The sequence below is a fragment of the Thunnus thynnus genome, chromosome 1 (assembly GCF_963924715.1).
Source record: "Thunnus thynnus chromosome 1, fThuThy2.1, whole genome shotgun sequence".
NCBI lineage: Eukaryota > Metazoa > Chordata > Actinopteri > Scombriformes > Scombridae > Thunnus > Thunnus thynnus.
Window position 1 is genome coordinate 4,668,790 of NC_089517.1, and position 25,757 is coordinate 4,694,546.

Here is a 25,757-nt window from a genome sequence, read left to right on the forward strand (position 1 = left end):
ACTTCCTTTCAGAAAGCAGACATCACATTTATTTCAGAAGTACAAAATATCACAAAGGCCATCTTTTTAGGGGGGCGGGGGGGCGTAAATAAACTGTGAAAAGTATGTACATAAAGGAAAACCTCAACATGTCTACGCAGTGTGTTTCATACTGTACATGTTGGCAAGAAGCTGTTTTAAACAATGGATTTGGATTTTCTCACATCTATCTCAAAACAATACTTTGTTTAAAGAGTTTATAGCTGCTGCAATAATTCCTCCTCTTCATACCACCCTGGAGATGATCTTAATTTCTGTTCTGCCGCTAGAAATAAGAGACATGACGCAGCCGTCAGTCGTCCTGTTGGGAGAAGGGCAGGCACTTTTAAAAAAAAAAAATACTTGGCAGGTGATTGGATGAACCATCTGTCTATCGCTGTATTAGTTTGCGAGGCAGCTGGATACGTGAGAGATGCGAGAATCCTCACAGAACGCCGATTGGTCCAAACGACCGGTGGTTCTGACGAGATGGATTCTCTCGTGATCTTGTGAATCCTGCTGCCTCGCAAAGTAAAGAAATAAGTGACAAAATATCTGCAAAACTGTCTTCTAGAGAAGCTTCAGCAGATCAAACACGGATCTTTTAACTGTTCGGTGTTTTTACAATGAAATTCTCTTTGTGCTTCTATGAACTGAATCATCCTGGTAGTCACATGTAGGTTTGTTGCTAAGAAAAAAAACACACACCAGCAATAAAATTCAAACACGACTGCCAGGACGAAGATTCCCAGTCGACAATCGTTGAGAGAAATGTGGTGAAATCTTTGGTCGTCAGTCTAAAAACGATGCTGACGGATCTCGCTGTGATGACTGATTTGAAGCTTTGGCGACCAAAAAAAACATTCTGACAGAATCAGAAATTTAAGACCAGATCACTTTCAGCTGAAACTGTTTTCATGCTGAATGAAAGATTTGTAGCCGTTAGTAAAGGATCATTTCACAGCCAGTATGAAGAGGAGGAATTATTAAAAGCGACCAAAAACTCTCTCGATGTATAAATCATCAAGTTACTAAGATTAACTTAACAAGATTTTTTTTAAAAATTCAATCTGTCCTTAACATTTTGGCAGGAGATGTTTCTGGTTTCTGAATTTCCTCTGGAGTTGAACAGCGTTAAAATTAAAATGTGTACAGGCACCGTCACCACCTGTGACCAAGTATTTATTGTTAAAGAAGTCTTTAAAAAGGTACGTTCACATATTTTCAAGTCTGTACTTTTAAAAAGCATTAGTGTTCCTCCTGTCTGTACTTGCTGCAAAGAAATTGCCTTTTAAAGCGATATCTATGTCAGCGATGGTCCTCGTTCTGAGTAAAAACACATTCTGAAGTTCAGCTGAAGCTAATGTGAGGTTGCAGCAGTGTGAATCGAGTGATTATGTTCCAGAGTTTGTCTTTTTTAGTGCAAAATAATCTCATTTTTCCTTGAAATGTTCCCATGAAATGTTTCATTGCTGAGCTACGATGCGGAAAAGTAGAATTTTTGTACTAAAAAGACAAACTTGGACTTCTGAAGCTTCACGTTAACTTCAGCTGAACGTTGGAATTAACTTTTCCCTCATAAGAAAATATTAAAATTGTTTTAAAACATGATTTTTTTTTTTTTTTTGCAGCCAGTATGAACTCGAGGAACAACTACAGCAGATGTCATTATTGTTTTAAGACAGACTTGGGGAAAAAAATGTGAACCTACCAATTAAACCAGTCTGAAACTCACACATGCAGGATGTGAAAGACGAAAACTTAAAGTGAATGAAAAACGAGACCCTTTGTATTGAGGGATCAAGTGTTTCTGAGAGCTGAGAAAAGTTACTGACTGGTTTATTTAGTGCTGAGCGATAATAAAATATTACTTTGTATCGTGTTAAATCAATGATTTTAGACTCATTTTAATCAAAAACTCACTTTGGATGCATTTGCCACATTCATAGTATTGATTGAATCATGTTATTGATTTACTCAGCCTTAAAAGCAAGAAGTGACTTTTCTCAGCTCTTGTAAAAGTTCACGAGTTTAGGATTCAGCGTTTGACTCGACGGCGATCGTCGAACTGTGACGTGGTATCAGCATGAGGTAGAGGAATCATTATAAACTGAAGCAGATCAAAAACAAGGTAACAGTCAAAAGTATTCAGGTATGAAAAACCACAAGTCTCCTTATCAAGTGTAATGTGCATTCATTCAGAGTTAGATCCATAAATACAGTCGTGTACATGTTTTCAGAGGAAGTCAGACCCAGAGCTCATGATTCCCGCCTTATTTGTTCAGTCAGTCAGTCGATTGTTGAGGGAGTATTTCTCTCCTGCCAACATTGTTTTTTAACCTTTGGATTTGTTAGAAAATTAAACCCATCCAACTCAAACAACTAGTGAAAACTCAACCTAGAGGTCCGTGTTTCGTGACACAAGCAGCTGTCATCGAAACACGTCAAATCTGCAGTCGTTTTAACCCACTGCCCTGTTTTTATTTCTCTCACATTCGGACTCTTTCTGCTCATCCTGGACCACCTGAAGTCCAAGTGAGCTGTAGATTAAAAAAAAAAAGATTTAGAAGACTTTGAAACATGCTTTTTAAGGCCTTTTTAGTATCTTCGGGCTGTATGGAAGCCATGTGGGGGCCTGCGAGGTGAGATCCTGTCTCACATGGATCTGTCCCCAAATCACCCGCTGACACAGTCACGCTGCTCCGCGGGCAGCTAAGACAACCAGCCGCCGTCTCCCACAGTTCTGGGAGCGATGATGCTCTCCTTCGCCTGCAGCAGTCTCTCCAGACACGGCGAGCTGATCTTGAATGGCAGCGGCCCCCGGCTCAGACGAGGGTTGGCGCTGAGGCGGCGCGTGTGCGAGTCGGTGCTGGAGGAGACGGCGTTGTCCTGGGTCACTTCCCGGCTGCAGCGCGAGGGCAGAGGGGAGGAGGAGGAGGCGGTGGCGGGGGCAGGGGCGGCGGCGGCGGCGGAGCGGCCGAGCGCTGACTCAGGCGTTTTCAGGGAGCAGATGGGTGAAGTGTGAAACCATTTGAGGTGGGTGGAGGAGGCTGCGGAGTCTGAGGAGCAGAGCGACACCGGAGAGGATGGAGGAGGGGAGGCACTGCTATGATGCTGCTGGAGGAGAAAAGAAGGATTTCATCAGCTTCTGCATCCAAAAACAAAAAACTAGCCAAAAGCTTCAGGCGTACTTAAATCATTTGAGTCAAATGTTTAGAAATTTGCAATATATGTGTCAAAATCTAGTTTGACTTTAATAGTTTTAGTTTATATTGAGCGTATTTGTTGTAAAGTTGTGTTTTTAATCAAACTGCACACAGAAAACTGAGGAACAGGTCGTATTATTCCATCACAGGAGAACTGTAACAATTATCTTCATTATCAATAGGTCTGACAATTATTTGCTTTAGTATTCAGTTGATATTTCCGTGTATAAAATGTCATAAAATAAACAGAAATGCTGATTATTGTTCCCTGAAGCCCAAGAGAACATATTCAGATGACTTGTTTTGTCCGACCGACAGTCAAAAACACAAAGATGTTTTGTCTACCGCCATAGAAAACTGGGCAAACTAGCAAATATTCACATGTGAGAAGCCGCTACCAGAGAGTTTTTTGGCATTTTGCTTAAAACAAAAAAAAGACAAACAATAACTTAAAGTCTTCCTCCACTCAAAAATGTGTTTTGGATGTTGTTCTCTTCTCTCTTTTTCACATTCATCTGCTGAAGGAGGAAAGTTTCTTTGCGCTCGCCGCAAATCTGGGTTGAAAGGCGTTTACTTAAGACTATCATTTATGACATCACAACTAGTTTGGAGCCAATCGTGGTCCAGTATGCGACTCACACAAGTGCGATGTGGAAACTTGAAGCCTCCAGTGCACAAACACTGAGAGGAGACATTTTAAACTTCTGAAATATATAAAAAAAATACTTATAGTATGACATCAGAGCTGTCTGTGTATCTTCGTTGGAGTCAACTACTAACTGTCAGCCGTTAGTTCACCATCTTCACAACGCAGATACTATATCAGCGATATAAAAGAAACTTAGCGGAGGCATTGTGAGGTTTATATAGTCAGAGAAGATAGTCCCCTGCTCAGGAAGTGGCTTTTTGGCTTCATGCACCACTGAGCGACTTTCATAGGGCCTCCGACACTGTATCCAGTTCTCTTTGTGCATCCATGACAGCAATGCGGACTTACATAAGGTGTACATAAAGGGCTCAAAATGTCTGCCAGAGAGCCCTCGTGCACTTTACAATTTGACAATGGGACAGCCCTAAGCCCTCGCAGACTTAACGGGAACATGCCTCGAAGTCCGTGAGTGTGGACGTCGGGGTTTGGGGTTCTGAGATTTTAGCCATTTTTAGCTGAAACTGGGAACAGCAGCGATCTGAGCTTGTTCTTACGGGGCCAATAAATACATTTCACTCAAGTATCCGAGTGACAGCAATGATTTATTTGGTTTTCGGGAGGTTTCTATTCTGAGAATCCCTTCCAGATCCTCGGTTAAATTTGGTTCGGTTGTTTCCAAACGTGGATTTATCGATCGGGGGGGGAGGGAGTCAACACATTCTTGTGTGCGAGCACGAGGCCGCTCTGGTTTCCCCCCCCATCCTTATTTGACCTCCAACTCTTCTTGTGAAACTGTTGCTGTTGGAAATCTTTGCCAGTTCCTCTGCCCAATAAAAATACATTAATGCCTCCACTGTCCTCTTCCAGGATGCTGTTACATAATCTGATTCATGACTCTCTCCTTACCGTCAGCGCTGCATTACTCCATAAACAGGATTTTTAATCTTTATTATTGTCACTTTTCAACATATATTTACCTTTTGCTTCTTAGCCGGAGTGCTGTCGTCTCTCTGGGTCAGATTTGGTTTGATATGGGGGAACCAGCTCTGAAGCATCTCCTCTATTTTCAGTATAATGCTGAGGAAGCGTCCGCTAGAAGAGACGGGAGACAGAGAGAACGAGGTGATGAGAGAGAGTGACGTGCTGCTGACAGGAGACGAGGGTGAAGTCATGTGTTGCTTCAGACTTCAGACTGAATCTGACATTTGAACAGGAGAGGAGTTTTCAGCTGCAGATTACAGAGAGTCGGAGACGAGCCGCCCTGCAGCTCAGATGGCTTAGGGATGTCTCGCCAATGGCCATTACATAAGCCTTATAAAGCCTCTGCCAACACATTCAGCACTCTGGCTTCATCTGATTGGTGGACATCATGAAATAGCACAAAGACTGAATAAATAAAAAGCCTGAGAGGGGGCGAGTGCTGTGTGTGTGTGTGTGTGTATGTGTTTTTTTTATATATCTGCATTCCTCGCCGTCTGTGTGATGCTATCTATACGAGGGTCACATGACATGTACGGAGGAAGGCGAGTAGGGCATGTTCAGTTCCACATGAGAAATGTGACCGCGGCGAGTTGCTGCTGCGGCGCTGCTTTACACACACACACACACACACACACACACGCACGCACGCAGGCTGCAGCCCACACGTGGCAGCGGGGGAAGGCCCTCGTTCCTTCCATTCACAGGCTATAAATAGAGCAGTAAGCCCTAGAGCGGCCCGCTGAGGCCCCGCCCACCTGCTCACAGCCATGAGTTGGATTTAAAAAACAACTATTTCAGCCAGGACAGCATCACACACACACACACACACACACACCCTACATGACTTCACACCACACACCATGTAATACTGTCAAACAGATGGTGATTCAACGTTGTGGTAATGAAATGTCTGAGTCCTTAATTTTAGTTGTTGTGCTGGATTTTATTATATTTAAAGTGGTTATAATCTGTATTTATATATCAAAAGGGGACATATTCTGCATATTTCCAGGTCTGTATTTATATTCTGAGGCTCTAATGGAATATCTTTGCCTGATTTATAATTCAATAAACTCCTTATTTATCTTATATTGGCTCTTTATGCAGCCCCTCAGTTCAGCCTTTGTCTGAAACAGGCCGTTTTAGCTCCTGTCTCTTTAAGGGCCGCCCTCCTGATGAACTCCACTCCAGATGCTATGTCAACAGACAATCATGGTAGCATTTCAATTCTTTTTCTCCTTCTTTACTCAAAATGGAAACTTCTGAAACACATCCGTACATGTTCAAGTCTGAATCCAATCTGAAATAAAAGAGTGGACAACCTTAGCTACCAAGGCTACAGAATTTTTAAAAAATTTTTCCGCTGGTTTCAAAGCAAGTCACAACTAAAACATCTCAAGGCTGAAGAACCTTAAAGTGCTGCCGACTGACCCAACATCTCTCTAGAAACACTTGTTTTCAACGAGTCATTATGGTTTCAGTCTCTAAATTCAGGTCCTCTAATAAGTGTGTTGGTGGTCATTATTGGTCCGTTAATAAGATTTGAAGACTTATAGTAGCTTTGATGTCTGCTGTTTGGGTGTTGATTGACAGCTGTGATTGACAGTTGACAGTCACCTGCTGAGTCACACTATTGTCGCAATATTTCACTAAGTTCAATGTTACTTGGTTACGATACCTGCTCTGTTAGCACAATTTAGCTAAAGCAGCGAACGTTAGCCCAAGTGTGTAGCACTCGGTGTTCATAGTAAGCTAGCGTTCCCTGAGGTAGCAGGAAGGTCCAAACGGAGAAGATGGTGTCGACCAGAAGCAACAACTTATTTTTCTAGTATTGTTCTTTACTCAAAATGGCAACTTCTCAGATACATCTGTACGTTTGAGCCCTAATCTGGTCTGAAGTATGAGGCGGACAACGCAAACATCTAGGGATGTAGGCAACCAAAGAAAATCTTGGTCGACTGAAAGCGTACATAATCTTCAACTAAAATCGACTTAATTTTTTCTCCTAATGAAAGTAACACGGAGATTATTTAACCAATGAGAATTTAGTCGGACGAGAGCATATCGACCAACTAATTGAATGTATATGGACAAAATCAAATATTACGATATCTTTTTACCAAATACCTCAATATCGATATTGCAACAGTATTGTAGGGATGACTATTGGTACTTTCACGAAATATTTACACAATGAGATTTTTGATAAATAATCATCAGTAATGTGGATACAAAGACTGAGTAGGTAAAGGGCAAATAATAGAACAGCTACGACAGTCTGGTAAGTTCAGAGAATTACAAAATTTTACAGTAAAACAGCCTTTAAAACCAGGAGAAGACACTTCTCCCTTATGATATAATGATATCAATACAATACAATACATTGCCCAACAGTCCAAAACCCAAAGATATTCAGACTACTATCACATATTAACAGAGGAAGAACATTTGATGTATTGTTGCTACAAATTTTAAAATTTCACATTAAACTCATTAGAACACAAACTAAAGATATTTTCCATGTATTCACTCTAAAAGCAACAAATGAATGAATCCCAGCAGGTAATATATATCTCAGTATTCACAAGCAGCTTTGACTTTATTGCTGTAAATATCTTTTTTTCTTTTCTTCTCGGCCTCTGACTGCCAACATGACTGGATTTGTTGCCATGTTTTCCTGACTTACTTCAGCAATTCATTCTGCCAAATGGGAAACAATGGAGCCTATAAAAACATCGCATGTGTTCTGACGGCGGATGAGTCGAATACTCCCCCCCCCCCAACACTGGAGGACCTATGTGTGTTAAATCTGATGTTATTGAGACACATTTTAATGCCACCTACGCTGCAGAGCTCCATGTGTGGTCCAGCCTCAGATGTGTTTAACATAGACGTTCATTTCACAGCCCACATGTCAGGTTTATGTGTCAAACGGAAAGCAACAAAAAAAATGTACAGAATGTGCTCTGTTTTTGTTTAAGAAAGTGGGTCAGATTCTTGGCCAGCAAAGGAAACCTGTTGACCTGATTTTTTTATTGTCTTTTATTCATTGTTTCAAGCAACTGTACACTACCTGCTCAGCACCAAACAGCAAACAGACGCAGTTAGCTGTAGACTAGCTGGTGAACGTAGTGGAGCATTTAGCAGCTAAAGAGACAGATATTTCCCTCAGGAGTTGGTAGAGAGCAAAAACAGAGCTAAAAGAGAGTGATTAGTGGACTCCAAATGAATGATAATGTTGCTCCGTAACTGCTTGATGTGGAAATAAGCAACTATTTGCTAACATATCAACTTAAAAGGTCATGAAATGTCAGTGTTGTGTTCATAACTTGTTTCTGCTGGACAAAAAAATATCCGTTAATGCAGATTTATGTATGTTTTTGGATCAGATTTGCACATAAACGTTCCTACTTTACTACGTGTTTGTGTTTCCAGGTGGGATGTTTCATTTCTCCCACAGAGGAGATCATGATTCTCACCTGTTAGTTTGTCTGTCAGCGGAATATAATTTACAAACCGAATGAATGAATGAATGAATCTTTGTCATGTGGCGGACAGATCAGCTTTGGCCCCAAAAGAACAATCCCTTATGTTACAAAAGTGTGCGTCATCCAGATCGTTTTTCAGCTGTGACTCTATAAAAAGTTCAGTTTCCAGGAACAAAACGTTTCACATCAAATCTGCGACTAACGAATGTTTCGTTTGAGAGGAACAGAAACTTGGAGTCCTACGTGAGTGTGTTGGTGGAGTTTCGGGATCATCTTGTGCTGAAGTGTTTGAAATGATTCTTCTCTGCAGTGATTTTTTTGGACATTTTGTGCAGTTAGACTGATTAATGGTCAAAACAGATTCTGATAATGGAATAATTGAGCCTAAAAATATATTATCAGGATACAAAGAGGTAAAAAAAAGGCTGCATGGAATTTCCAGTCACTGTTTTATAATTTATTTTTTACCTTTTATAGTTAGAGTGCATTGTGACCTTAACTTCTTAAAGGAGAAGGTTTACTTGTGTATATTTGTTATTCAAATTTAATAAGGTTTGACAAAATAATCTTGACTCGAGGTTCACTTTCTACTTACTAGCTTTTTTCTGGGGCTTTCAACTGCATCTCATGGTTTTCATCAGTGGCCGGAGATGAAAACGTGACTCAGGTTTCATACTTGGGTCTCATGATGCAACTAAACTGACATACCATATTTATATAGCACCTTTTAAAAACAAAGTTTACAAAGTGGTTTGACAGACAAATGCAAAGCAAAGACATGAAACAGAAGACAATAACAGATCTGACCTTAAAAAGATGGCGGCCAAAGGCAAAGAAAGACAATAAAGAGATGATAAAAAGTTTAAAAGAAAGATGATCGAAAGACAACATTACATAAAAGCAAGTCTGTAAAAATGGGTTTTAGGAGAGGTTTTAAAAGAAGTCACTGATTTTACGAGCCTTATCTCCTCAGGCAGGTCGTTCCAAAGTCGAGGGGCCCTGATGGACAAAAGCACGGTCACCTTTAGATTTAAGCCTCGACTTTGGAACAGCCAGAAGGGCCCACCTGAGGATCTAAGGCTGCGGGCTGGCTTGTACCGGGTCAGCATGTCTGTTATGTAGCTTGGAGCTTCAGACCCAGACGTGCTTTAAAAGTGATCTGTAAAATCTTAAAAATCAATTCTAAAACGAACAGGGAGCCAATGGAGAGAAGCCAGAATCAGGGTGATGTGATGTTGTCTGTTAAAACCAGTAAGAGGCCGAGCTGCTGCGTTCTGAACTAGTTGGAGGCGGAACAGGGATTTTTGTGTTATACCGGAAAGGAGGGAGTTGCAGTAATCTAGTCTAGAGAGAATGAAAGCGTGGATGATTTTTTTCAAGGTCGGAATGGTGAAGCATTGGCTTAATTCTGGAAATGGTTCTGATTTGGAGGAAGCAGGACTGGACAACTTTGTTAAAAGGTATAAAATGTAATTATTCCACATTAAAATGTCTAAAAACAACTAGACCTATGTTATATATGTTGTTGAGTTGTGTTCTTACATTATCCCAAATGTTTCCAACAATTTTCAAACCCAGAGAAATCTGTAATTTAATCAAAGTAACGAACCGTTTCATTTGGTCGCATCTCAATGGCGTCATACCTCCTCTACCAAAGAGTAAACACGCACAAGATACATACGGCGGCGCTGTGTTTGTCCGCTACAATGGCGTCTACCAAAGAGTAACTTACACACATACAAGATAATACATCAGCGTTGTGGTTGTTCCACAGAAACTGTTGTAAATTGACTTTTATTCAGTTTTAAGCCACATTTTCATGATAAATTTAGGTCATTTTTAACTATATCTTTTAGCCGGAAGAAGGATTTTAGTCGCTGGACGTCTGGATCTTAAGTTATCAGAGAAATAAACTGGGCAAACGTTAGCAGCAGCTCGGCTAACAGCCCCTCCAGGAAGTCCGATGGTCACGATTCATCGTCGGAGAAATATTGATTTTTTTAGGTGAAACAGCTTTAATTAGTATTTTTAACGATTTTAATCTGCGTGTACGTTTGTTTCTGGAGAGGAGGAGACCTCTGCGGATAATTCGGCTCCCGGGAGAAACCGGCCGAACGTCTGGGTCTAAAGTTATAAGAGAAATAAACCGAACAAGTGTTAGCAGCAGCTCGGCTCACAGCCCGTACCGGACGTCCGGTGGTCGCCGTACGTCGTCGGAGAAACACTGATTTTTTAGGTGAAACAGTTTTATTCAGTGTTTTTACCTGTAAGCTCCGGGTCCGTTTGTTCTGGAGAGGAGGAGACCTCTGCGGGTAAAAACATCCCGAATGATTAACACCGGAGTAATCCTATCCCAGTGAAGCTGGTTATTTAACGACGAAGACAACAACTCCCATGATCCCTTGCTACTTCACACCGTCATCACACTCCGTCTCTTGTTATTGTTTTGATTGAGACCCCTAGCGGCTGAAATTACATATTGTGCGTTTAATGTGTGGTTTGAAACTTAGACCTGGATCGAACAGTACTCCGAGATTTCTGGCTGTGGGCTTCATGTAGGTGTACAGGGGACCAAGACTGATGGGGTTATTTAGATTAGGGGGACTGAACAGTATGACTTCTGTTTTTGAATTGTTGAGTTGAAGGAAATTTTGTGCCATCCAACAGTTGACATACTGTTGAAAGATCCGGAAAAAGCTAGTAAGTGGACAATGAGTTAAGATTATTTTTGCCAAACTGGAATTTCCAAAGTCAAGAATAAAGTTTCACACTCAAATTTATTTTAGTTTGTTGTGTTTGTCTTTATTTACACTTTTCTACTGCAATTAATGTACGTTTATTTACTCAGATATCTTTATCACATTTGTTTGTGTAAAAAAAAAATGTATGTAGAAAAATTTATTGGTCAATACATCATTGTGCATGAGTTTTTTATTATTTTAAGTATCAACATCGATTTTGGTATCAATCCAGCGTCAGTCAGACTCAGAAACACATTTTATTTCCAAAATGTAAAAAAACAAAAGAAATTTAATAGTAAAATTGAAGAGTTTGGGAGGTCAACTGCAAAATGTTCTTCAGGGGAAAATATATAAAATCCTGTGGTTTCACCAGAATCCTTCAGGCCGTCACAGAAGATTAAATTTAATGACGTCAGATGTCTTTTACTCTTCCCAAACGTTTTTCCCCATTTGTTTTAATCTGCACGTGGCTGCAGTTTACCGCGTCTGTTCAGTGCTGATAGAGTCACAGACGCTGTAAATCACAGGAAAGTGTCTTAAATGACCTTCATATGTTTTCCTGTGATTGTCAAACAAACTTCACGACGTTCATTGTACTTTTCTGGAGAGACAAACTCCACCCATTTGGCATCAAAGACTAACACAAGATGACTGAAACGGCTGGAAACAGCTTCTTAACAACTGTGTTCGACCTGTTTGAAGTCACTCAGAGTCGTATTTCATGTCTGTGACGTTACTGAAGGTCGTAGAAAGTCCAGGAAGAATATATGACGTGTGAAATGGGTCCTTTCAACAACATTTAATACATGAATGTTTAACAGTTATTCATGTTGAAATAAAAACAAAAATCGCCTTTTTGTTACAGTTAAAGCTTAAAGGTCATTTTTGGGTCTGCAGGCTTTTGAGATTAATGTTTTATTTTATTTTCCGAAGTGGTGGAGATATACGATCCTTTTGATGCTCTTGTAGACTCACTAAAAAAAAAAAAACTGAAGTACAGAAAGTTGGTACCAAATACTTAAAAAGATAAGGCTGCGATTTTCTATATTTTTCTTATCGTCAACAAATATCATGTTTGGATCCAAACCAACACTGAACTGATCTACTAACAAGTATTGTGTGTGTATCCCTCTGTGTCGTTGACCTCCGTTGTCGTCCAAAAACTATTAAAAACGTGGGTGACATGTTTGTTTAGAAACGGCTCCAAAGACTAATAACAGCGAACATGTTTTCAGTCTCTGGAGAGTAGTTCTGTGTGAGGCCGACGCTACTGAGCATGTGCGGGGACACAGTTCTGTTTACAGCTTCACAAGCTTGTTGCAACCTCTTGACTTTGTGCTTAACTGTATATTTTTTTCAAATAGAACCTCAGATGACTGAATCTTTTTGCTACCAGTAGATCCAGTCCTGTTAACCTATTCGCATCTCATCATCAAACAGAGCAGGTTGGGACTCGAAGGACGAGTTCACACTTTTTCCGAGTCTGTCTTAAAACAACAGTCAGGCGCCCAAATGAACATTGAAACAGGTTTAGCTCGCTGTAATGATTCCTCCTGTTCAAGCTGACCATAAAAGATCACTTTCTCCCTCTTGTTGTTTAGGAATGTATGTTAGTTTATCTGAAGCTTAAATGAAGCTTCAGCCACTAAGTTAGTCAAATTCAGTAGATATCTTCCACAGTTGAAGCCTTTTTAGTACAAATGTACTGCTGCTCAACAGGGAAACATGAAGGAATTTTGTTTTTTGTTGATTTTTATGTTTTGTAAAATAAACAACACATTTTTTTTTATATTAAGACAGATTTGAAAAGAGAGACTTTAAATACTGTAAAACAGGAAATAACGGGGAACAGTTCGGAAGTTTAGCCAGTTAATGTGATAAATATTGAGTATTGGCTCAGACCATATAAAACTCCAAAGCTGATGTTGCTCAAAGAGCCTTTTTTATCGACAGATGTGTTCGTGAGTTCTTAATAATAACAAAAAAATGTATGAATATAGCCAAAAGAACAACATACAGAAGCTGTTTTCACTGATTCTGACTTTCACTGACTGTTTTGCTGAATATTTTGCTTTCGTTTGTTTACATGATTGTTAATCAGCTCCAGAGTTACAAGCTGCATTTGCTTGTAAAAAAAGATCGACTAGGCTTTTACTGAAGAAAATGTCATAAATGTAATGATTATGAACCAAGTTCTAAGTTCTTTCCATGATTTTAAAGTGGATTTACTGATACTTATCCATAATAGATCACTAAGAAACTGGCGTTTTTGTAAAGGGCAGGTTTGTCTGATTTTTTACAGCGTGTTTATGGTTCAACGGGAATCATTTTGAGATTAAGGGGCATAAATTTTTGACACATACTGTGTCCCTTAGGTGCAATGTGTTAAAGGTATTTTGTATTTACAACTATAAATGTTTAAGAAAAGCAGCTTCGTAAGCATATAATCAATCAGATGCAGTGAAGTGTGGCCGCTGAACAAAACCAACAGATTTTTTTTCTCATCCACCTTAAAAGTATTTTATCTTACAAACATTCCTGACTGTGTTCAATCAGCCCTCCAGTGGTCCGAACTGCTTTTATCTGACATGTGGACACTATTTCTCTAAACTATGTGATCCGGCTGCTCGGGATAAAAAAGATCAGACACACAAAAAGGAAGCAAGCAAACATGGAGGATTTTCTAGCATGCTGTTGTTTCTACTGCAGAGTACGTACTACTGCAGTATTTCTAAAAAGGTATTTACCCCATGTTTGGATTCTGAAGGACCCCCATTATTCTCTGGATACGGTCCATCGCGACGCTCTCCTGGAAACTGCTGAGACCTGCAGGAGAAAAAAAAAAGAGAAATCTGCACTGAGCATGAGGAGAGGAGGCACGTGGCTCTGAATCTGAGCACGGTACCAATTATGACCTCTGCTGTGTCGTCATGCTCATCAGCTTTATTCTTTAAAGCCTCGACTACGCTAAAACCACAAACCGCAGCAGCTTGATTCACTTAAAACACAACAGCAGCATCATTAGAAATACAATTTACGCTTACAGTCAACAGATACTTCTCTTAATCACTCAGGAAGGCTCCTGTATGTATGTGCACTGGCTCTGCACACTGACTTAAGCTTTTAAAGGACCAGTGTGTATGATTTAGGGGGATCTATCTTTTTCTGAAGCTCTCAACCACATCTCAAAAGTTGATTCAAATGTTGCTAAACTCTGATTGGTGCAAAGGTACTGAGCCCCGCCCACTTCAAACCAGTGAGAAAAGCTCAGAAATCCCCCCCCCAAAAAAATCAAAACTTTAGCAGAAAATGTTCATGTTGGATATCACTGCTCATAAGAACAAGCTGATTGAGAAAATATGTTTTCAACAATTAGTCGATGAATCCGTTAGCTGATTGGTCGACAGAAAACTAATCAGCAACTGTTTTGATAATCGTTTAAAAGTCATTTTTAGCCGTCTTAGCTGTCAGTTGGTCAGTACACCACTTTGGTCCAGACTAAAATATTTTAACTATTGGATGATTTCCATGAAATTTTGTACAGACGCTCATGTTCCTCAGAGGATGAATCTGATGATCCTTTGACTTTTCCTCTAGCGCCACCATGAGGTTAATATTTGTGTTTTTTAGTGAAATGCCTCAACAACTGTTAGATTGTCATGACATTAGTACACACAATCATTCATCCCCTCAGGATGAATTTTAATAACTGACTTTTCTCTAGCGCCATCATCTGGATGAAGATACTTTGGTTTATGACTAAATATCTTCAACTACGAAACTAAAATATCTTGAACTAATGATGTTCCCATCAGCCTCAGCTGTACTTTGTGTTTTGTGGTAATTAGCAAATATTAGCTTGCTAACATGTTGAACTAAGACAGTGAACATGAACATTACACCTGCTTAACATCAGCATGTTAGCATTGTCGTTGTGAGCATTAGCATGCTAACTGTTAGCATTAGCAGTGTTTGAGACTTAGAGTATTCAGACATGCTGGCGGCTCTGTGAGGCTGTGAGCTAACTGCTAACGTAGCATGCTAATGCTCACAATGACAATGCTAACATGCTGATGTTAAGCAGGTGTAATGTTTATGTTCACTATCTTAGTTCAACATGTTAGCACGCTAATTTTTGGACCTACAGGTGTTGCTTTAAAAAGTCACAAACATAAAAATATTCTAATTTTCACAATTGCGCTAAATTAAGAATTTAATAAGCGAACTCCAGTATGGTTTTCTATGAGTTCACTCCAGTGGTTTGATGGAATATTAAAGATATGTATAAAATGATGACCGTGTGGTGTTTGGTACATTTTGAGTGATTATTTAACTGAGAAAATATCTTATGATGAAGCCTTTAGAGGAACACATTGTTATAGGTATTATGGTGAGTGAATCATATACTCTCAACAAAAAAAAGCAGCGATGCCCAAACTCTACTTATGACTGAATCCCTCTAATATTTGGCAGAGTGATGTTTGCGTGCAGGAAGGAAAAGCAAACAGCCGTTCTTAAGTCCATATCTCACCTAAACTGTGTGCACAACCGAGCGTCTTTGATCCGGTCTTTCATCTCTGAAGCGGTCTTAGTTTAAAACGGATGTTAAATGACTCGTGAGGCCTTTGATCCTTTTTTCCTTTTCTTCCGCTACTGTAGTTGCCAGTGTGTGCTGTGCCTCCCTGAGTCTTTTACTGTGGACGTTCAGTTTTAATTATTTCTAAATGAACACCTTAATTGAGAAAAGAAAGTGAATCAAAAGGAATATATCAATGTCACTGGCAGCACAGAATGTTCATAACTCTTTAATCATGTAGAGATGAATGCTGTATATAATTAGATATTTTATAATTATGACATAAATATAGAGTATTTAACATCTTCAGCCAAGACGAACATGTGCAGACTCCTCGGGGAGTGATACAGGAATAAAGAGACAAGCTTAAACACGAAACTCACTGTGAGGTGACATTTTTTCGCTTTATTTGTTTTCTGTGTGAAAAGAGACAGAACCGAGAGGAAAAAACAGATTCAGACCAGAGCGAAAAACAACTACAACAGGTCTGAAAATACCTAAAAAGATCAGATCTAGATCAGTCTGTTCTGTTCTGATCTCTTCTTCATGTGTCTTTTGTAAAAGTCACTGGACACAAAACCAGAGCTCATTCAGGCTGCGGCTGAACTCAGTGTTCTGACGAGCTACATTTAGCGATACTTGGCACGGTCTCACATGTTGTCGATGACTCATCGATGCTGGTTTATGAAAGCTATGAAAAAGCTTTTGAAACTCTGTTAGACAAACTATGAAAATGTTGGACGGCCAAGTTAAGAAAACAGGACTGTGTTTCTTTGTTGTTGAGAAGTTGGCAGTGGAGAAGATACTGTAAGAGAGTTTGAGCCGACGGCAGATTCTACCAACGCTGATACTGTTACTGCCAAACAAGTTTTATAGTATTTGATGTTGTACCTGAATTGACATTTTATGGAAGTTTACAGGAAACAGTCCCTGAGAAGGGGCGAGTGATGAGGTCAGTGAGTACAGGTGTGAGGTTGCTGCTGCTGTCCAGGAAACAGCTTTTATTATATGTTTTTAGATTATTTTATCACCTGCTACATTTTTAATGGTTGGGTAATGTAGGGGTGCAAATGCAGCCTGAGGTATCTGTATTTTTAATGTTTTAATGGGTCATGATAACATGATTTTATGTTTGCTGAAGGAAAAAGGAGAAAGGTCGTCTTTTAAATACCCAAACGACTCAAAGTAAGAACATTTTATATTTGTAGAATCTATTTTAATCATGTTAACTTTGGGCCAGTCTTAATAGTGCTGTTTTTGTGGGGGGTTTTTTACAGGCGGCACTGGCTACCGTTTATTTTAATGTTTAAGTTTAGTTTTTAATTAGTGTTCTTATTTATTTATTGCTTTTAGAGTCAGTTTTTAACTCTGTTTTCTGTTTCCTTCTAGTACTGTGTTTGGTGGTCCAGTCACAGGACTAGTTGGGAGTTCACTCACCTGTGATAGTTTGGGGTGTGTGTTGGCACGTTATTTAGTTGGTGTTTCTTCTGTTTGTGGTGTTTTCTGGGTTTTTTTTTGCAGATAGTAAACTCCCAGACCCTCTCGCTGTGGTTTAGTGGACGTCAGGCCGCAGTACAACTGTCTATCAGCTCCCTTCTCTAGCTTTGGTTTAATTGTTTTATAGATTTTTAATTGGTTTGAATAAAAGCCTGTTATGGCCTGACCCACACTGACTGTCTCGGTTTCATCATTGAAGCATTTTAAACTTTTACATTTAGAAGAAATGAATGTGCACATGTTCACAGTTTTGGACTCTAAGTCTTCTCTAAGATCGATATCACTCTCGTGTCTGTAGACGGTAAGTGGACTGCAGCCTTTCTAGTCTTCCGACCACTCAAAGCATTTTTACATTACGAGCCACATTCATCCGTTCGCTGATGGCGGTGAGATATGCTGTGCTGGCGCAGCCATCGGGAGCAATTTGGGGTTCAGTTTCTTGCCCAAGGACCCTTCGACATGTGGACCGGAGGAGCCGGGGATTGAACCCGCTCGACCTCCTGAGCTACAACCGCTGTTCATACTGACCATTAGAAGATCCCTTCATAATGTTCTTACAATGGAGGAGAAAATCCAATCCAATCTGAAGCTAATATGAAGGTAGATAAAGCGGATATCCTCTACATTTACAGTCTTTTTAGTAAAGAATTCCTGTTTGTGTCTCAACAGTGTTTCCCTGTTCAGCTGCAGTGGAAGAACAGAAACAAAAAGAGGGAATTTGGCACAAAAAAGACAAACTTTGAAATATATCTGCTTGATTAGACTCATCCAGACAGCTGAAGCTTCATTTTAGCTTCAAATAAACACTTTTGCAAAAAAGGACAACAAGTGTTTTAAGACAAACTTTTAAGACAAAATTCATCATCTGGACCAAAACATTGGACTAACTGACCAACCAACAAACACCAGGCTGCTAAAAAACATTCAGTGTTAGTCTGAGCGAGTCTGATTCAGGAGAACATCCAGTGAAATAATCATCCCACTTTGTGTCAGCATGATGTGTTTATCTTTAGCAGTTTGATCTGAACAAAATGTGTCCATTAACAAACCTGCTGCTGAGCTGCAGAGCAGAGCGGCAACCTTACAGGAGGGGGGTGGGGGGGGATTATGAGATCCGGGATTAGACACTTACGTTCGGAGTACCTGCCTGATCTCAGGCCGCGCAGGATGGACGACAGAGGCTGGACGTAGCACTGCAGCTCCATGCACTGTGTGGAACAGATAATGAGGTTAACATTCATGCTATCAGCTCTGCACCACCTAAAGTGCTTTCTAATAGCCACTTAAGGGTATCTATCCACAGCAGAGCGTTGCTTATGGCGTTCCTAAAACTGCATACAGGATTACATAAGTCAGTAAATGTAATGAACAGCGTGTGTCTGAGGGTGTCAACAGTTTGATTCACAGCTTTCTGAATACCTTAAATTTCTCATTTTGTCAAGGACGTATTGATTTACAGCTGAGTGACTGATCACCCATTTACACCCGCTCCCATTTGATGCCATTAGTCTCATGTTACCACTGAAGGTAAATGTCCGCGGGCGCTTCAATAAGAGAGTCGCCATTAAACAGCTGACAGAAGCTAATGGAGAAACTGATAGCAATCGACGACTTCACACGTGTCTCGCCGAGCTGTCGCGCTGCCGCCTTCTTCCCTCGGCGTCACTGTGACACTCAGACGGATAACGTGAGACCCGGTGACACCAGACTACCCTGAAAACTGGCACCATCAGATCCTCTTACACTGTTTGATACCGGCAGGCTGATGTTCGATGCCTCCCTGAAGCTACTTTGTCATTTAGAGTTTGTACTTTCAGGTTTCTCCCACTTCTGTGAACTTCTACTGTACATCGGTTATTAATTTCTTAAAGTGCTTCTTCTACAAAGAGTTTTTCTCTGTACAGTTAGATACATTATATGGCCAAAAGTATGAGTACATGTTCACCAATTTTTGTGTACTTTTGGTTAGAGCTTCTAATTGATTAGAGCTTCTAATTGATTAGTCAGTTGACACAAAATTAATCAGCAACTATTTCAATAATCGAATAATCCTTTTAGTCATTTTTTAAGAGGAAAAATGCAGAATATTTGCTGGTTGCAGCTTCTCAAATGTGAGAATATGAAGCTTTTTGGTGTCGTATTGAACAAATCAGACAAAACAAGACATTTGAAGACGTCACTCTGAGCTCTAAGAAACTCTAACAGTAATTTTTTATTATTTCCTGACATTTTATAGACAAAACGTTTAATCGATTACTCAAATAAATAACCAGCAGATTAATCGATGGACACCGTCAGCTCCAGCTGAGGTAAATCTTTTTGCTACAGCTTTCAATCATATTTTTGATGATACTTTGCTTTTCATTTGAAAGGTTCCCTGTGGAGTTTATGAGCTCTAATAGCCCAACGGAGCAGTTTTTCTATGAGTGCATCTCCCTTTTTGTTTGTCTTCTGCACATGTACAAGGACACTCATGCATGCAGGAGACACAGTTCACAGTCCTGCCAAATGTTTCACACTGTTCCAGTGATCCGCAGGTGGCTGCACTGAGCCAAGAAATGCAGAAATGCGCCAACAAAGGCGGGAAACAAGAAGACTGCAAGTAAACACGGTTGTAAACAATACAGGATTTAAATTTTTTTTTTTTTTTTTTTTTTTTTTTAAGTTGGCTTTTCAAATGCTTTATAAGGAAGGAAATTCACTCAACAGTTTTGTTCCAGGACCTCCAGGATGCACACGGAGTGTTTTGATGAGTAACGCTGGATGTAAAAATAACTTTTGTTTGTTTATGAGAAAACTCCACAGAGTGTAAAGTTAGTACACAGTTTGACATTATAACAAGCTGGTTTCCCACTAACCTCCCTTCTTTGTTCAGTTGAACCATCTGTACTTTTACTATAATATACTTTAATTTGATCAAAATATTGTTGCAGAGCATCATATTTAGTGTAAATGTGCTCTGCCTCTGCTTCCTTTTCTATCATTAGTCTTTCTCACTGTTCCTCCATCCAAAAAAAAAATCACTTACACCTGCTCAGGAGAGGAGTAAATTATAACTTCTACCTTAACTTGTTGAAGAAATTCTTCCACTGGATCAAACTAATGCTACGTTTGAATCAGCAGGTTCTAACATCTGGTGGAAAATCTCTGCTGAGAGAGGAGGAGGAGGCTGATACAGCAGCAGATTAATACTCATCAATCACATGTTCAGTTTAGAGCCGCAATGATTTATTCAATGAATCAATTGGTTGTCAACTATTAATTTAATTACCAACTATTTTGATAATTGATTAATCATTTGGAGTCACATTCTTTGATTCCAGATTCTCAGATGTGAACATTTTCTGGTTTCTTTAGTTCTCTGTGACAGTAAACTGAACTCTGGGTTCATTTTCTGACATTTTTTAGCCAAAACAACCAATCGATTAATTGAGAAACTAATCAACACATTAATCACAACACTGCAGCCATAGTTCAGTTGTCCACATACTTCTGGCCACATAGTGTGCTGTAGGAGAACATTGATGTTAAATAGCAGCTCTAGAAAGATCTCACTCTCTGATTCTGAGATTGACTTCTAAACTTTACTCTACATCACTACATTTTCTGCAACTAACCTACATGACAGATATCTGAAGTTCAGTTGTTTAAATGTTGTTCAATCTTCTACAGGAACGAGGTTACACCACCAGAAGAAATACAAGGCAAAAATGTGCTTCAAGGAGCAGATTTCAGTGTGACAGACATTAATCCTCCCTGAAAGCTCTGATAGTGTCTGTGTGTTATCATTTAAAAACCTCTCACCTTGTGCGAGAACAGTTCGTTTTCAGTGTCTGGTTGAGGCTTTTCACAGAGTTCGTCTAGAGCAGCGCTGTGTGCTCTCTTCCTGACCGCGTGATGCTTTGACTCCACAGAAAGCGTCTGCTGCTTACAAACGGAGGTAAATCCCTGAACTGGACTGACCGCCGGGGTCTCCAGAGGGGCCGGAGAGTCGGCGACGTCCCCGCAGCGGCCTCCGTCTTTACAGTCACTCCTCCTCCTCTGGGTCGCTCCGGAGCGGAAGCAGCTCGAAGGAGATTCTCTTAACGACGTGGTTGTTGATGATGACGATGACGAGGGTACCGGCGGAGCATCTGCGTGCTGAGGGGTTAATCTCTCTGGACCGTCGTAATCGTCCTCGTCGCTGGCGAGCCAGTCAATGGAGTAATCCGAGTCTGAGGTCGACATGGTGAAGCTAGATTATCAGCCAGCAGAGAGCATCACGGACCTGCCGCCAAAAACACCAAACACACAGCAGAAATGTTCAGATGATGTTTTAAAGTGTGAATGTAAACTATTTTCTAAAAATTCTTTTCATTATCAATTAATCTGGATTATTTTTTTGATCAAATGATTATTATTTTGTCTATAAAGTGTTAAACAACAGTGACCTGCTCTACCTCCTGAGCCACAGCCGCCCCTTTACTGTTTTCATGAATCTGATAATCATGTGAGATATTTTTTAAGTCAAAGTATCAAACTGGTTCCAGCTTCTCAGACGGGAGCGTTCGGTGCTTTTTCTTAGTCATTATATCCACATTACTATTGATTATTTATCAAAAATCTCATTGTGTAAATATTTTGTGAAAGCACCGTTAATCATCCCAACAATACTGTCGCAACATCGATATCAAAGTATTTGGTCAAAAATATCGTGATATCATCCAGCGATAGTCGCATCTCTACATCATAACAATGTCAAGAAGTAACGAGAGAACAATCAGAAACCTGGATGAGGTGTTTACATGCCACAGTATTCTGGTTTCTATCAGAGTCCAGAGTAGCTGGTATCCAGGTTCATCAGAACCAGGATGAGGACTTTTAAAAACAAGGATGTGGTCTTTATATGCACCAAACAAAACATAAGATGCTCCAAGAACCTGATTATATCTGATTGTAATCATCACAACAATGAAGAACTAAAACATATCATTGATTGTTTCTTCTTGAGATTCAATTATCTACATTTCAGTGTTTATTTAGTGATATTTCTTCATGTCAGACACTTTAAGTGGTTGATAGTTTGTGAAAACAGCAGGACAATGATGGAAATAAGTCCAGAAATGTATCATTCTATCCCTCACAGAGTGTTGTCAATACCAAAACTTTAACTATATACAGTATGGAAACTGTTATTAACCCTAACCCTAACCTTACCCTAACCATAACCCTAACCCCTAACTGATCTTTTTAACCCCTTGAAATCCAGTGTTGCACCCTTATATCTCCCATTAAGTAGCATTACAGTTGAAAAATCATCTTATTCCGCACTGTTTGACAGTATCATAAACTGTATGTATATTGTGTATCAGCTCGTTCCAACTCTTCATTTAATCTACAAGTTAAGATGTTTACACCAAGTGAAATATTTAAATCCAAGACTGTTTTTTATGGCTCTAACATTTCACACACATCTCCCAAAAAAATTCTGCCATATTTAGTGTCTTTGGAGACTTTGGAAAGATGAGGTTTTGTGGGTTTAAACACTGTTTGGCAGCGCAGCGTGAGATTGTAATGACTGACGCACCGATGGGTCAGAAGGGTAACAGAGCTTCAGGAGCTCACAGGGAAATTTAAGACAGAGATCAATAGTTAAAGAGGTTGAACAACCTGCATTAAGAACCTGTTGTCACTTTTAGAACAAAGACTCAACCTACATCACGGTAAACATTTCAGACAGTTGAACATCTGGGTCTGAATATAAAAAGGATTTCAGTCCTCGGCTCTGGGAACTGGAGCACAGAATTGTTAGAAAAAGACAAAACAAAGACTAAACTCAAGCTTTAACAGCTGAGAGATGATCGCAAAATACAAATGTAGTCTAATGCAGAGCCTAAGTTAACTAAAAGTAGGCTATAAATAAATAAAATGAAATTAAGAGATTCTACATTTCTCCACCAGAACTACAGTATCTTCCTGGTTGTGAGGAGACATCCAGACTTTCATTTAGCTGCATGATTATTTTCATTCTCCTTTAACCTGACAGTTATATCCTCGATTGATTATTTAATCATTTGGTCTCTTAAATGCGAGAAAATAGTGAAAAATGTTCATCACAGTTTACCAGAGCCTAAACTGAACACTAAACATCCAAATCCCCAAAATATTAAAGACAACTAGACTCACAGACGATGAAGAAAACAAGCAAATATTCACATTTGAGTGGCTGTTACCAGTTAAATATTGGCATTTCTTCTTAAATAAACGACTTGCAGATTAATTTTGACTGATCATTTCAGCTCTAATTTAGACCGTCAAATATAATCCAGTTAAATTAATGATTAAATGTGAAAAAAAACTGGAATTAACAGAAAACTTTACGGACTTTCATTTGTCAAAAAAGTGGCTCCACTGTAAAAATGTTGACCCATGACCTCAGTATTTCTAAATTCCTGCCTTCAGCTCTGGATTTAAGCCTAAACATCCCGCATGTGAGTCTGAATTCTGCACTCACGGACATTACTGCACAGCTTCCTGAAATGACTGAATATACAGGCCAGTAGATTAAATAACCTTCCTCTGCCTCTTCCAAATGGGCAGGTCGTCCAACATTATGTAAGAAAAAACATCCAAACACATGGACCTGTTTCCCTTCGCCTGTCAGTTCACATGCAGACTCACTGCTGATGCAACGACAAGATCTGTGGCTTCATGCATAATCTTCTCAACTCCCATTAAAACCAGAAACACACACACAGCTTTCAACTGCTGAAATGCACCATCACAGTGTAATTATGCAATAAAAAATAATGCAGGAAGTTGAGCAGCAGAGGATTTCTTTTTAACAACCACAGAAATGAACCAGACCTGCATGTTCAGCGCGGTGCAGAAGCCGCAAACATCACCTCCAAAATCCGTCTTTTTTTTTTGCGCAGCAGAGTCTCACCTCCACGGATCGATCCTCTCTCATAATACTGACAAAAAAATAATAATCCAGGTGAGTGAGTGAGAAGCGGGAGAGAGGCGGGTGTGTGCGAGCGGCAGACCCGACCGTCACTTACCAGAAGTGGACCCGTGTGCGGACGCGCAGACGGGACCGAGCGGACTGATGATGGAGTGAAACCAGCGCGCAACACGCAGGAGGGCAGGAGTCCCATCCAGCCCGTGCAGCCTCTCCCTGGGCAACGTGTCCGAGAGGGGCGGGGCACAAACCTCTTCCACCGGTCCTCGCCTCCCCCGGTCTGACTGTCACACACACACACGGGCAGGAAACCGCCTCACACATCTGCGTCAACCGGACATTTATGAGGGAAAAATAAATAAAAGATGGGAACAAAAAAAAAAAAAAAAAAAAAAAAAAGTAGGCTACGCACGTGATCACTCTGGTCGTGACGAAACACTGTAACGCGTCACCACGTGTGTCCTTTCAATTAAAGTCTCCCATTGGATCAGAGTCGCACTGCAGCACGTGACGAGAGAGGGGGCTAATTAATGCTGCGTTAAAGGACCTCCGGGAAGAGTCAGTGTCATTGATTCAACACATTTACAGTAGATAATAATAATAATAATAATAATAACAATAATAATAATAATAATAATAATAATAGTATACCTTTATGCACGTAGCACTTTTCAAAACAAGTTACATAATGCTTTACATAGAATTATAAAGGACATATAAAGAATTATTAAGAATAAAAGCAAACAATTAATAAATTATAATAAAATGATAAAATGCCACAAAGATCATTTAAAAAATAGTAAAATTAATATAAAAAAAGCAAGTCTAAAGTAGTGAGTTTAAAAAGGTCCCGTCACCTTTAGTTTTTAGGTTTCTACACTCTACCAGCCATAAAACATCATATTGTCAACAATAAAATAATCCCAGATAACTAGAAGCAGGTCTAAGATGTTTTTGTTTTTGTTTTTTTGAAAAGCAAAACAAAAACAGGCATAGATATTAACAGCTGGAAATTACTTTAGACTCAAATGTTTTAAAGAAATGGTTTGACATTTTTGGGAAATATTCGCATTCTTGCACAGAATTAGATGAGATTGATTCCATGTCTCTGCGTTGAGTATGGAGCTAGAGCCACGAGGTGATTAGCTTAGCTTAGCATAAAGACTTGAAACAGGGGGAAACAGCTAGCCTGGTTCTGTCTAAAGTTCAAAAACTAAACTACAGATGCATCTGAAGCTCAGTCATGACCATGTTGTCATTTGTTTGTTTAATCTGTAAACTATCAGAAATGTAAAAATGGCAATTTGTGGTTTCAGAAGGAGTTACAAAACCCAGGAGCAGTGACTTCCTGGAGTTTTGTTGTCACCGTGAGGTTGCCAGGCAACCAGCAGAGACACTGCAGAGAATCACTGGTCTAATGGTCATCTGTTGTTCATCAAGAAAAAGTTAGATATACGTCACACTCTCTGAAATGTTTTTATTTTTTATTTGAAACGTATTTCAGCCTGCAATCAATGTTAGAGACGATTAGGTAAAGACGAAAGAAAAAAGGAAAACAACTATAAAAAAAAAGAGAAAAAGAGAAAAAAAACATTTTTAATGACGTTTAGGCCAGCTGCTCCCTATTACAGAAACATGTGAATTAGGTCCATATTGGATGA

General features: G+C 39.7%; 1 protein-coding gene across 4 annotated transcripts; it reads right to left on the reverse strand.

Moving 5' to 3' along the window:
• Positions 1–6: 6 nt before the first annotated feature.
• LOC137191945 (circadian-associated transcriptional repressor-like) lies at positions 7–24,584 on the reverse strand. 4 transcript variants are annotated; one of them, XM_067602613.1, is made up of 7 exons: positions 24,197–24,582; positions 24,003–24,109; positions 20,961–21,423; positions 18,289–18,364; positions 13,831–13,909; positions 4,851–4,965; positions 7–3,135 (listed from the first exon to the last, which is right to left on the reverse strand). In XM_067602613.1, exons 3-7 carry the CDS (start codon positions 21,381–21,383, stop codon positions 2,731–2,733), a joined length of 1,098 nt encoding a protein of 365 aa, XP_067458714.1. In that variant the 5' UTR covers positions 21,384–21,423; positions 24,003–24,109; positions 24,197–24,582; the 3' UTR covers positions 7–2,730. The 4 variants fall into 4 exon arrangements, with proteins under 4 accessions (XP_067458714.1, XP_067458773.1, XP_067458588.1 ...); XM_067602672.1 differs by lacking the exon at positions 24,003–24,109 and having other exon boundaries at positions 7–3,132; positions 24,197–24,584; XM_067602487.1 differs by lacking the exon at positions 24,003–24,109 and having other exon boundaries at positions 24,197–24,581.
• Positions 24,585–25,757: the final 1,173 nt, after the last annotated feature.

What these genes read in the sequence shown, in the direction of transcription:
- LOC137191945 (XM_067602613.1), bottom strand. Translation starts at nt 21,383, where the DNA reads ATGTCGACCTCAGACTCGGATTACTCCATTGACTGGCTCGCCAGCGAC. An exon ending in ATCAGGCAGGTACTCCGAAC is followed by an intron (nt 13,910 to 18,288) that starts GTAAGTGTCTAA and finishes TTTCTCCTGCAG; the next exon opens with GTCTCAGCAGTTTCCAGGAG. An exon ending in CTCCGGCTAAGAAGCAAAAG is followed by an intron (nt 3,136 to 4,850) that starts GTAAATATATGT and finishes TTTCTCCTCCAG; the next exon opens with CAGCATCATAGCAGTGCCTC.